At 40.0% G+C, this 14980-nt stretch overlaps 1 protein-coding gene across 1 annotated transcript in view; it reads right to left on the bottom strand.

Moving 5' to 3' along the window:
• Window positions 1-14980, bottom strand: part of ZDHHC2 (zDHHC palmitoyltransferase 2) — a 57338-nt gene that overhangs the window by 27018 nt on the left and 15340 nt on the right. The window contains exons 3-4 of the mRNA XM_072122204.1: window positions 6819-6913; window positions 2904-3024 (exon numbers count right to left, since the gene is read on the bottom strand). Coding sequence (XP_071978305.1) covers window positions 2904-3024; window positions 6819-6913 — 216 coding nt within the window. The remainder of the gene's footprint in view (window positions 1-2903; window positions 3025-6818; window positions 6914-14980) is intronic.

Genomic DNA, 14980 nt, shown 5'->3' with positions numbered 1-14980 from the left:
CGAGCGCGTACCTGCCTGCGCCGGCTATAAAGTTTAAAAAGTGTTTTAAACCGTGATACCGCGGTTTAAAACACTAACTAAAATAAGCTCCGGCACCAGCTCACCCTGAGCTGGTGCCCGGTATTGCCATCGGAAACCTGCCACTTCAAGTGGTAGGTTTCCTTTAAGCCTTATAGATCTCTGTTTGCTGTCCTTCTATAGGAAGCTTTTATGTTTGCTTCCTGTGGATAAAAACCAGCCTTTGGTCATGTGATGTCACACGAGTGCACAGCTCGTTACATCACACAGCTCCGATTACTTTGTGATACTAACAAGCCGTGCACCTGTGTGACATCACATGACCATGGATTTGTTTTTATGCACAGGGTGTGGTCACACGATGCACTTTTAACCCCTTAGCGCTCCGCGCCGTAGCTGTACTGCGCTGAGTCCCGCGATTAGCGCTCAGCGCAGTACAGCTACTGCGCAGAGCCGATGCCTGTTCAGCGCTGCATAGCAGCCGAACCGGCATCGTTAGCCGCGGGATTTCAGCGGTAATTTACCGCTGACATCCCCGGCTAACACCCGCGGTCGGAGTGGGCTCCGATCGCGGGTGTTTAACATGCCTTCTGGGGGTCTTTACCCCACGATCGCGCGACCTGGAGGGTTTACCTTTAAGATGGCGTCTGTGACGTCATCTTAAAGGCAAAGTGTCAGCCTATGCATCTGCATAGGCTGACACTGATAATACCCTGCAATACATTAGTATTGCAGAGTATTATCAAGAACAAGCAATCAGATGATTGCTTGTTCATATCCCATGGTGGATCATGTAAAAAATGTACAAAATAATGTTTTTCAATAAAAAATTACTTTATAAATCACTGAAAATGCCCATAAGCCCCAAAACATATAAAGAGACATATAACGCTCAAAAAAGTCTAAATCATAACACAAACCCCACATATATAGTATCACCGCGTCCGTAACAATCGATAGAATAAAACTAAATGACTATTGAACCCATATAATGAACGCCGTAAAAAAAAACGTCAAAAACCCGCCAAAAATTATGATTTTTACCTATTATATCCCACTAAAAATGCAATAAAAAGTGATCAACAAAATATATGTACTCCAGAATGATATTGTTGCAAAGAACAACATGTCCCGCAAAAAACAAGCCATCAACCAGCTCTGTAGCCAAAAACGTAACAATGTTATGCCACTTGGAAGACAGCGATGCAAAAATGATAGATTTTTCCCCACATTAGGGTTTTATTTGGCAAATTTAGTAAAACATAAGAAAAAATATTCATGACTGGTATCCCCGTAATCGTATCGACCCATAGAATAAAGATAACAGGATTATTAGGCTATACGGTGAACACGAAAAAAAAAAAAGTAAAAAATCCAGTACAGAATTGATGCTTTTCTACTCATGACCTCAAAAAAAGTTCCAAAATTTTCAACAATAGGTGATATCAACCCCAAAACGGTAACACTGGAAAAAGCATCTCGTCCCGCAAAAAAAATGCCATCACATGACCCAAATAACGGAAAAGCGAAAATTTTATAGCCTTCAAAAGGGGGCAACCAGAAAACTAAAATCCTGGCAGCTGCAGGGCGCTCCTTCCCTTCTGCGCCTCGCTGTGCCCCCATAACACAAGTAATGTCCACATGTGGGGGGTCGCTGCACTCAGGGGAAATTGTAGAACAAATTTTATGGTGAGTTTTCTCTTTTTATCTTTTGGAAATGTGTAAATTTTAGGGCTAAATGAACGTATAACCGACAAAATTTGACCATTCTAAATTTCACCGCCATTTTGATTCAATTACTATGAAGATCTCAAGGGGTTAACAATCTTTGTAAGTGCTGTTTCTGATAGTTTGAGGGGTGCAGGTTGGTTATATAGGGGGTTTTGTTGGTAAATATGTAAAATTTGATTTCAAACAGTATTTATCCCCAAAATAGTCAATTCCGAAAATACGGAAAATCGCTATTCGATTTGTAGGCCGCGTGACGTCAAAATAAATTATCCAAACATTTCAAAAATTATGAAAATGTAAAGTAGACAAATGGGAAATGTTATTCTGCAAGTTATTTAGGTGGTAAATCTATCTGCCTGAAAACGCGGTGATTTTGAATTTCGAAAATGGCAAATTTTTCTAAAAATTCATCATTTTTTTCTTTTTTTTGTAAATAAACGCAAAACTTATCAGCCAAAATTTACCACTAAAATGAAGTACAACATGTGGGGAAAAAACAATCTCAGAATCGCTTTGAAAAGTAACAGTGTTCAAAAGTTATTACCACAGGAAGAGACACTGGTCAAATTTCAAAAAAAAGTTGCGAGCCTTAACCTGCAAACAGGCTGCGTCCTTAAGGGGTTAAGCACATGTTACCATGCGTTTGTCTGGCTTAAATTGTTTTTTTTTTTTTTACTTTCTGGAAGTGTTAGCAGCTGTGCTAAAACGCACCAAAAACGCACATCGTGACAGCACCCACAGGAACAAAGATTCCTGTTGAATGACAGCAGGCAGAGATCTAGAAAACTGTGAGGAATTAATACAAAAAGTTTACAGTATAACTTTTCACTACACAAAATATCAATTATTTGCTGAAGCTGGACAACCCCTTTAACTTCTCTTCATCTACTTCTTAGACGTGTACTTCTACCATAGCACGGATATTGATAGAAATGTAAAGCCAAGTGTAAAGCCAGCACCAATAAAACAATGCTTCTCTTAACTGCCTGGAACCCAATGACTTTGGGGGACTAAAATATTGTATTTTGCAATCTAGTGCCAATTTTTGTATATGTTTTGGAAGAAAATATTAGTGCAAATATAATATTTGAAAACACATTGCAAAGAGGTATTTGGATCCAAGAAAAACCTGTCTTCTGTATTGAGTTACATACCTCCTGACATTGTCCTGGTATAAACCGGAAGGTCCTTTGCTAGTCTTCTAAGGACATCTTGCTGGGATTCTCCTCTAGGTTCTCTTTCTATAAGCTCTTTGTCAGCATAAGACAGATGGAACTAAAATACAAATTAAAAAGATATCCTCTAATATTACCACTATTATAACAACTTGCTATACACTGCCCAGAATATTACAGGTCCACATACAAGACTCTGGTTCCCTGACACCTAGAAACACAAATTTAGATTCATTTGAAATAAGAGATTTGAAAGAAGAAGTGTGTTTCTAGGTGCCAGAGCTGATGTTATAACCCTCTGAATTACATGCGACCAACAGATTTAAATCCTCTTATATCCCATCTGTGATTGGCTTATTCAACAAGTTAGAAGCTGCTGACAAATAGATCTTAATGGTGATAAATGTCATATGTGTATTTATATACTTGTATATGTATGTTACGTGTATGTTTTTGCAAGGATTTGTGGCCATATTTTAATGTATGTAGTTATATACCTTCTTCAATGTATCGACTTCTAGAAATCAAATGGTTGCTTAGTAACAACAAAGTGCTCAAAACTCTTACAGGTCAGAAGTCACAGAGACTGACATCTCTCCCCCTCCATAAACGTATTAGGTGGAGACTCATCTGCTGGCCTCAAACAGGACTTCTGTTATGTAGGTCAATACTAACAAACTGTTATTAAATATATTCTGCTCGTTCAATATACAAATACATCAATCCTTGCGGCTATTTGTGTAATGCAGTATGGCACATGGCTGGTAATGTTTGTCTCCTCTCTGGCAGATAAATCCAGCAGAAAGTGAAGACTTGGAAGCTCAGCGGTTTCCCTTTCTGGCATCTCATTTCCATTTAGCAGGCAGGGTAAATATTTAATGCCACGCGAGCATTACTAGACATCTACTTAATTCAATAGGGGAGAGTTACGTAAAATACCAACACAGTGCAGCTCCGTTCATTCTTGTAAATGCTGAACAGTAAATACCGTGGTGGCGCATTGCTTCATAATTCCACCACGTGCAAAGTATAATGGATGAGGTCTATGTTGTTGTGTCTGAGACTGTAGACTAAGCACCAGGCTGGCAGCTCGTTGATATGGATGACCTTTCTACGGGATCCGACACCTTGCACATCTAATATGAAAAGCTGAGTGTATGTGTGTCCGCTAAAAAAATCTTTCCATTTATCACCAAATTTTCCATTTATCACCAAATTTTGCACAGCAACTCCCTGTAACTAAAGGAACGGCATAGACTAATTTTTGAGTCAAGAGTTTCACTCTGCTCTTTCCAAAATACACTTATTAAAGGAAATCTACCATTTGTTTTTATGCCTTGTGAACCAAACATACCTTGAATGCTGTAGCTACACTGATACAGAAACATATCTTGTTTAATCCCTGATCCAAGTGGTTTTGCTCAAAAAACAAATTATCAAATTCAGGACCTTGGGGATGATGGGTGCATACTGGCTGCTGTGTTCCTGACCTGTCTAGACAGGACTAATAAACCTGAGCTCCACGGAGGATGGTGCAATGATTGATTACTTCTGCCTGTCAGAGATAGTACAGTGAATACAGCGTTCTCTGAAGGTAAATTAGGGTAAAAGGAAAAGCGGTGGAGCAGCCACAGGAGCGACAGAGCCTCATTATCATAATTTTATAATTGGTTTTTCAGCAACACTACTCTCAGGGATTAAACAAGATATGCTTCTGCATCGGTGTAGCTCAAGCATTTTCAAGGTATGTGTGGTTCACAATGCATGAACACAAAAGGTAGATTTCCTTTAACCACCAATAGAGGAGCCATAGTCTGCTGGCTACTGTGGAAGTTAGCAACCAATCACAGCTGAGCTTCTATTTTTCTACAGGTCATTAACATGAGCTCTGAGCTTTGGTTGGTTACTATAGGCAACGAGTATAAGCTATGTGTGAGGTAATATGGATAGAGATAAAGAGAGAGAGAGAGAGAGAGAGAGAGTGTGAGACATAGAGAGAGACAGACATGGGGAGAGAGAGAGATAGTGAGACACAGAGAGAAAGGCAGATATAGAGAGACAGAGAGAGAGGCATAGAGAGAGAGACACATAGAGAGACACAGAGAAAGAGAAACAGAGAGAGAGAGACATAAAGATAGATCTAGTGATATGCATTTGCACTAGTTTCTTGTGAGCTCTGTTTTTACAGCTTTCATTGTGCGCTCCATGTGACACCTGCACTTTATTCTCTGGGTTGGTTAGATCATCAGGATACCAAATTTTTATTATTACAATTTATAATCATTTAATGTAAAAAATTAAAACCTTTTGTATGAAAAAAAAAAATCTTTTTGCCATATTTGTCAAATAACTTTTTCATAAATTGGCGTATGGGCTGTGTAAGGTGTTATTTTTCATGTTTTCATTTATACTATTATTTTGGACTGTAGAACCTTAACATTTTTATTGCAGTGCAAAATTGGAAAAAACGGTTTTTATATCTTAATAGATCTGGAATTTTGAAATGCAGTGATACCTAACCTAATTTTTATGTTTATTTCTATATTAGTTCTAGGGATAGCGGGGTGATTTTAGATTTTTACATGGTGTTACCGTTGGGTGTTTGCTGCATAGGAAGAGCCAGAGATGAGTTTGATAAGGCATATTGGACTTGTCTCTAAGTAAGTATAAAGGTTTGGGGTGTTTTTATAGCGTCCACAGAGATAGCTGTAACAAGGCCATTTGGGATACTACTGTATAACACTGGTCTACATAGACCTATAGTTGGTTTAATGTTCCAAATCAACCCTGACATGTTCTTTTTTAAAAGAGAACCTTTCTCAACCTCTATCAAAACCAAGTCTTTGCTTCTTTTAATAGCTGCTGCTCAACTGATACCACCACAACTGGATTTTTTTTAATCTAGTCTTAGTTTTGACACCAGAAATGCAAATTAGGTTCTTCACTGTCAAGTCGAAATTTCTGGGCATTCTACTTCAATCCAGGGCCACCCACTTGACCATATGGTATGCTGAAGCTAACAGATACAATTGCTCTGGAATGGTGGTGCTAGATAAAGGTCCGGGTCCACTCTGGCTCATAATGCCTATATGACCTATTTTTGAAACTTTAATATAATCTAACATGATTTTTGCTCACCACTATTATGAAGAAATATGCTCCAAATATGTTGTTTAATTAGTCACTGAAAGGTTTATGTGAATAACATTTTAATGTTCTCCCTATAAATAACCATTATATAAGATTAATAATCCTTAATTAATTAGGCTACCTTCTAAACAGATGATACCATCACTCACGTCTTGTGACACAGAAAAATAGATCATCAGGAAAACGAAGCAGTTTATTATTTGCAAGCAAAACAGCTGAGCAATCCTTTCTCGCTACATCAAAGGGAACAGATATTGAATAAATTGCCTCTAGAAAAAACGTACACAGCGCGTACAAACAGGGAAAGCATTTATACAAACAATCCCAGACTTAGTATAATTTCTTCATCAGAGGAACCAAAGCCAAACTTGTAAAACCCAGCCAAGACAACAATAGAACATCAGGCCAAGATCTGACAAAGAAAATACTTTAAGCAAATGATTCTTAGAAAAACTACAAAAGGATTAAACAAATGTGTGGTTTCTTAATAACAATAATATAGTTGTAGTTCTGTCACACTCGCCAGCCTCTGATAATTACTAATACTATTTTTAGTCATTTTTATATATTAATATCATTATGAATTAATAGCATTAATATTCATGTTAACAAACAATTGCGCGTAACTTTGACTTTAAGGGAGGCCAAAAAGCATAACTATATTGGGACATCTACCACAAAGACCAGTGTATTAGAAATGAACTTTATACTGCAGTTGACTTCAATTGAAGTCCTTTACCTTACCTCTTTTGTTGGATTCATTGGTATAGTGAATATAGTCTTCCAGTAAGACCAAACAAACAGAAGAACAAAGAAATGATACGCTATCAGACAGAGGACTGGAAAAAAAACACAAAAAAAGAAGAATTTTAATAAAATATACAAGAAATATCTGTAAGATACAAGGACACATACTGTATTGGTTATGAGTTTAGAAAATGATCCACTGTCAATCCAAGCTTTATGTTAGACATTTTTTTTAGGAATTTATAAGCAACCAGCTTTCTGGGCTCTCACAGCCCAATAATACCAGCCTGCAGCTGCCCCACTGCTTCACCATTTATAGATGGGCAACTACTGGATTGTACCCAGCTTTTTACGGCACCACTGCTAGCAGTGAGTACCAGGGTAATGGTAAGGGGGTTAGTGTTAGCCATAACATGTTTATTTCCAACTAATGAAGTTGACGTAGTCTTAAAAGGGTTAAAGCTATGCCAGACTCGATGCTCTGCCCTTCAGACAAGAACTGTACCTATGAGGGGCCTATCCAGATTTTAGTAGTGGCCAATCCACCATTGATCATATCATACTTTAGTGATATAATCCATCATATTATTATTTCTCTACTTCGCATATAGCTTCCATTGAAATTAACTCCTTCATGACCGATGGTCAGTGGTGCCGGAATGTCCAGGTCAATTTTTGCCGTTCTGCTATGCACTTTTTTAAATGATGATATCTCTGTAAAAGCTTTACATATCATAACAATTTTTACTTTGTTTTTTGCAAGACATATGAGACTTTATCTTGATACAATATTTTAAATTATTACATATTTAAAATTTTTGCAATTAAAGTGTTTTTTAATAAGTAGTAACTTTTAGCAAACTATGTTATAAATATGTACAGCATTATTCCAGGACCCATCCCCAGGTTCAGCTACCGATGCAGAAGGTGCATGTACATGTACGTCCGTTTCCAATACAAAGACATTTCCTGCTTTCTCTGCAGTATATGAACTGGAAATGGGAAAGCAAATGAAGATAACAAAACAAAAGCAACTTTCTCATAAAATGTGTTAGTATAGACAGATGTTACACACCATCCATGCAGTATTTAGGCAGACAAGACCCTTACTACAGTAATACCACAGCATCTGGACACAGAGATTACAGAATTACAATCGCGATGAGCTGAAAGCCAGTGGTGCAGTTAACATTGCTGAACAAATTAAAAAAGAAAGAAATATAATGATTACTAAAAGATGTATATGGCACAAGGGTGTAATTCACACAAATGTGTGACTAAAAGGGGTATTATTCTCAATAATATGAACTAAGGAGATCAAGACCATGTGCAGAAGTGTCCTAATTCCTGACCTAAATACCTACATCAAAATCAAAAGTACATGTAGTAAATTCAAGTTGCCGGCTTAGACACAAATGAAACAACATTTTCAAAATATACAGTTACATATGATAAGGAACAAGAAGGGAGGAGCAGAGACATATCACAGGATGGAGGGATCGTGGAGATTTTATATACTGTTTGTTTTTAGTTTACTTTACCTACTTGTGTGCAATATGCATCCTGATGTTACATGTGTTGTTTATTAAAAAAAGATTATGTATATTCCCTTGCCCCCAATGTCTGCTAATCTCGAGATTTTCATTTGCATAAACTTTATAGGTCCATATTTCAATATAGAAGAAAGCCCAAAGCATGACAGCAGCGGTCCCCAGTCACCCCTAAATGTGGTGGTAGACGCCCTTTAAAGAGAACCTGTCACCCCCCCCAAAAATACCCCCACCAAATATGTTCCCCCTAATCCTGTCCCCAGCCCCAGCAATGCGGTGTGCTGACTGCGGCTGCGCCGCGCTTATTCACAGCGCCGGTTAAATGTTTGGCCAGTGCTGTGAATAAGCCCCTCTGCAGCCGTTGTCAGCATGCATCGCATAGAGCCGGCAGCGATTGCGCAATACATGCACTGCTGTTGGCGATTCTTACAGGTCCCTGACTGACAGGGGCGTGGAGAGGCTGTGTCGGCCGGCCCTCTCATGAATACGGCCGACTGCCAAAGGACCTGTACGTCGATCCGACATCTTACCAAATAAGAGAAATAAGAGAATCAATTAAAACCAAGTTTGCACCCACACATTTTAATAAAAATTTAATAAATATAAAGGGGCTGGGGACAGGATTAGGGGGAACATATTTGGTGTGGGTATTTTTCGGGGGTGACAGGTCCTCTTTAAGGAAGTGTACAAGTTTACTATTATCATATTCTCTATTAATTTCTTTTAAAAATTGCTTCAAATGTTTAGTTACTCATTAAAGCTGCGAAACTGCACTGAATAATGTGATGCAAGGAGAGGGGTGGGGGGAGAACACTCCAGGATACAAAGCAGAGGACTTTTTAGGCAAGTGCTTCTGTCATGTTATTGACGATTTGTTTTCCAGGGAGAAAATCATCTTCCAATGCTGCCCAGGTTCCCACTCTAAGCTTTCTGGAACTCCTAGGGGTGATGACAGGACTGTGGGGGTAGGGGTGAGGGTGAGTATCAAACTTATTTATGTGCCATGGTCAACATTTTACAATCGGAAAACCCCTTTGGGTTATAATATTACAAGTATTTTCAGCTTTACGATACACTTTAGTAGACTATTAAAAATATATAATATTACGTTTATATTTAAGTTTTATTAAACTAATTTCACAAACTTGAAGCTCATAGTACAATACAGCTACAAGCCTAAAACCTTGTAAGATCTGCACACGTTTTACTATTAATAATAGAAAATGCACTTAACATGAATAAAAAGCAATGGGGAATATATGTGACCTTTCAGAGCAATGTTCGAAGTCGATGAAAGGCAAGAGCTGCAGTTTCTCACTTACTGCTGAATAAATAACCTTAAAAGTCACAAAACCAATCAATGACATTAAAGTACAGGAAGAAAACAACTTTTTGTGATCACTAAATCATACACTGTATTCCATACAGTGTGGTAAATGTCAGGTAGGAAAATGGTTACGAAGTGAAATATGAACAATTTTTCAATTATATATGTTTATTAGCGGATACAAATTTGGTTCAGTCAAGTTCCAAGAGCTGACAAGAGCTGAAAAGGTGCACATGAGCCTTTCTCCCTGCAGGTACACGCAGGGCCCGGAGCGGAGATAGGCGACGCACTGCGCAAGTGTGGAAATTTGTATGAGAAAGTGGCCAGAAGCGGGAATGAACCAGGAAGATGGAGGGCCTAGTGCAGGTAGATAGAGATTAGAAGGTTGCCGCAAGGGGGCGATGCCTGCTGGTACTTTTGTGCTTTACAAGAGTTTGGGCTGGTGACAGGTTCCCTTTAAAAAAGTGCATAACAGAACTGCAAAAATTGACCTGGATGTTCAGGCATCAATGACCCTCTGTCACGAAGAGGTTGAAGACCAGGCCTCATTTTTCAATTCTTACATGTGTCTATTTATGTGATAATAACTTTGGGACATACACAGGAGGTTCTCTCGTGGAACATTGTACTTTACATTTAAAAAAAAAAAAAAATATGTAATTACCCGTATTTTTCGGACTATTAGACGCTTCTTACTATAGGACGCACCCCAGATTTAGGCTTCCAGAAAAGGAAAAATTATATTTTACACCAATTAAAATATCCCTGTTGGTCGCACTAAAGCACAGCACACACAGACATACATTTACACAGACAGCTCTGCATCATCCATCCACACTCAGCTCTGCATCATCCATCATCATACACACTCAGCCCTGCATCATCCATCCACATACACACTCAGCCCTGCATCATCCATCCACATCCACACTCAGCACTGCATCATCCATCCACATACACACTCAGCACTGCATCATCCATCCACATACACACTCAGCACTGCATCATCCATCCACATACACACTCAGCACTGCATCATCCATCCACATACACACTCAGCACTGCATCATCCATCCACATACACACTCAGCACTGCATCATCCATCCACATACACACTCAGCACTGCATCATCCATCCACATACACACTCAGCCCTGCATCATCCATCCACATCCACACTCAGCCCTGCATCATCCATCCACATCCACACTCAGCCCTGCATCATCCATCCACACTCAGCCCTGCATCATCCATCCACATACACTCAGCTCTGCATCATCCATCCACATACACACTCAGCACTGCATCATCCATCCACATACACACTCAGCACTGCATCATCCATCCACATACACACTCAGCACTGCATCATCCATCCACATACACACTCAGCACTGCATCATCCATCCACATACACACTCAGCACTGCATCATCCATCCACATACACACTCAGCACTGCATCATCCATCCACATACACACTCAGCACTGCATCATCCATCCACATACACACTCAGCACTGCATCATCCATCCACATACACACTCAGCACTGCATCATCCATCCACATCGACACTCAGCCCTGCATCATCCATCCACACTCAGCCCTGCATCATCCATCCACATACACACTCAACACTGCATCATCCATCCACATACACACTCAACACTGCATCATCCATCCACATACACACTCAACACTGCATCATCCATCCACATACACACTCAACACTGCATCATCCATCCACATACACATTCAGCACTGCATCATCCATCCACATACACACTCAGCACTGCATCATCCATCCACATACACACTCAGCCCTGCATCATCCATCCACATCCACACTCAGCCCTGCATCATCCATCCACATCGACACTCAGCCCTGCATCATCCATCCACATCCACACTCAGCCCTGCATCATCCATCCACATACACTCAGCTCTGCATCATCCATCCACATACACACTCAGCACTGCATCATCCATCCACATACACACTCAGCACTGCATCATCCATCCACATACACACTCAGCACTGCATCATCCATCCACATACACACTCAGCACTGCATCATCCATCCACATACACACTCAGCACTGCATCATCCATCCACATACACACTCAGCCCTGCATCATCCATCCACATCCACACTCAGCCCTGCATCATCCATCCACATCGACACTCAGCCCTGCATCATCCATCCACATACACACTCAGCACTGCATCATCCATCCACATACACACTCAGCACTGCATCATCCATCCACATACACACTCAACACTGCATCATCCATCCACATACACACTCAACACTGCATCATCCATCCACATACACACTCAACACTGCATCATCCATCCACATACACACTCAGCACTGCATCATCCATCCACATACACACTCAGCACTGCATCATCCATCCACATACACACTCAGCACTGCATCATCCATCCACATACACACTCAGCACTGCATCATCCATCCACATACACACTCAGCTCTGCATCATCCATCCACATACACACTCAGCTCTGCATCATCCATCCACATACACACTCAGCACTGCATCATCCATCCATACACACTCAGCTCTGCATCATCCATCCACATACACACTCAGCTCTGCATCATCCATCCACATACACACTCAGCTCTGCATCATCCATCCACATACACACTCAGCTCTGCATCATCCATCCACATACACACTCAGCTCTGCATCATCCATCCACATACACACTCAGCTCTGCATCATCCATCCACATACACACTCAGCTCTGCATCATCCATCCACATACACACTCAGCACTGCATCATCCATCCACATACACACTCAGCTCTGCATCATCCATCCACATACACACTCAGCTCTGCATCATCCATCCACATACACACTCAGCTCTGCATCATCCATCCACATACACACTCAGCTCTGCATCATCCATCCACATCGACACTCAGCTCTGCATCATCCATCCACATACACACTCAGCTCTGCATCACCCATCCACATACACACTCAGCCCTGCATCGTCCATCCACATACACACTCAGCTCTGCATCGTCCATCCACATACACACTCAGCTCTGCATCGTCCATCCACATACACACTCAGCTCTGCATCGTCCATCCACATACACACTCAGCTCTGCATCGTCCATCCACATACACACTCAGCTCTGCATCGTCCATCCACATACACACTCAGCTCTGCATCATCCATCCACATACACACTCAGCTCTGCATCATCCATCCACATACACACTCAGCTCTGCATCATCCATCCACATACACACTCAGCTCTGCTTTATCCATCCACATACACACTTAGCTCTGCATCATCAATCCACATACACACTCAGCTCTGCATCATCCATCCACACTTTTTAGCAAGATTTTTTCTTGCGAAAAAGTGCGTCTTATAGTCCAGAAAATACGGTCTATCTTTTGTGTTTAGCTATAAAAAAAACTGGAAAAATTCTCTATTTTCAAAGTTATAAAATCTCTGCCATTCAGGCAGATAGTGATACTTCTCAAATAACGAGCATTTCACAAATGTCTGTTTTATGTTGGTATAGTTTTTTTATGCATCTTTTGATTTTTCTAGAGTATCATGGGGCTTAAAATTTTGGTTGCAATTTTTCACATTTTTATAAATATTGGCAAAACCTAAATTTATAGGAACCTGCACAGCTTTCAAATAACTTTTAGAGGCCTATAATGGTAAAACCCCATAAATTAGCCAATTTCAACTTATGAAAGACTGCTTTTAAGAAATTTGTTAAAGCGCATAGTTATGATTTTACCAAATTATTATATGTGATTCCCCCTTTGAAAACAAACAGAACAATGCCTACTTGGTATGTCTTTTTGCGCTAATACACTTGCAAAATGGACATACAGTTACAACCATTTGTGTCAAGGGGTTAAAGCAAATGAGAACATAGTGACAATATAATCTGGGAGATAGGAGGATACACTGGATACTACCAATGGTAACTCAAGTTCATGTGCTCCAAGTACCCAATGGAGTGGGATAGGAGCCTTGGGTAACTGCACAAGATCAATCCCACTGGCATCTCTTCTTCTATAGAACCCGGTTAGGAACTACATTACAGGCGGTCCCCGACTTAAGAACACCCGACTTACAGACGACCCCTAGTTACAAACGAACCTCTGGATGTTGGTAATTTACTGTAATTTAGCCTTAGGCTACAATAAACAGCTATAACAGTTATCAAATGTGTCTGTAATTAACCTTTATTGTTAATCCTGGTTCTTATGAGAATCCAACATTTTTAAAATCCCTTGTAACAGAGACCAAAAATGTTTTACTGGGGTTACAATTATAACATAAACAGTTCCAAATTGCATACAAATTCAACTTAAGAACAAACCTACAGAACCTATCCTGTACGTAACCTGGGGACTGCCTCTACAAAGTCGTTAACATTGATGGCTGAAATTTTTGTTTTTGAGTCTCCACCTTTCAATACCAATCACTTTTTTTTTACTCTTCCATAAACAGCTGTAAGAGGGCTTGTTTTTATGGCACCAAAAAACAATTTAAATTTTATGAAATATGACTGCAATATAAACATACGGGGTATAAATTTATTATATGTCGTGTGATGACATTTCCATGAACATCATGGATGTTCACGTGATTTTATGCGTGACATGGAAATGCTTAGGCAGGCAAGGTGCATCACATAAAGTTCCATGGCAGGCACAAAAGGAGCCTTGGTACACCACAAAATGGGAAATGACCACCATGGAAACTGTACCAGCACACTGTGTATCAAGATTTCTCAACTTTAAAAAGTTGGCAAGTTTTCCAACACTTCTAAGATTATGGTCCACACCCTGCTCTATGGTTGATAGAGACAACAGAGAAAGGAAGTGTTTGGTTCAGGCCGCCTCCAGGGAAGTTAACAAAACTAAAAAAATAAATAGCTACAACATTTAGAAAATCGAACAAAACTATTACTGTCCATATACCCAAATCTAGATCATCATGAGACCTTGCCCTAGAATAGAGCATGTGGTCTGTCTACACTACTAGGACTACACAGTATGCGCTGAGCTCTAAACTGCTCACCAGACAGACAGCATATTATCTCTTAAAGGGGTTGTCAGTATAGCTTCTGAAATCTATATTTAGCTGCTATTGCTTGAAGGATGTAGCCTATGGTATGTGCTTCTGAAGTCAACCATCCCAGTTAAAGCTTCTTGTCTATTAGTAAGAAAAGTCCTCAATGGTTTCACGTGGCCAGGT

Source organism: Engystomops pustulosus, chromosome 1 (assembly GCF_040894005.1).
Source record: "Engystomops pustulosus chromosome 1, aEngPut4.maternal, whole genome shotgun sequence".
NCBI classification, from domain to species: domain Eukaryota; kingdom Metazoa; phylum Chordata; class Amphibia; order Anura; family Leptodactylidae; genus Engystomops; species Engystomops pustulosus.
This window is presented reverse-complemented; position numbering and strand designations above follow the sequence as displayed.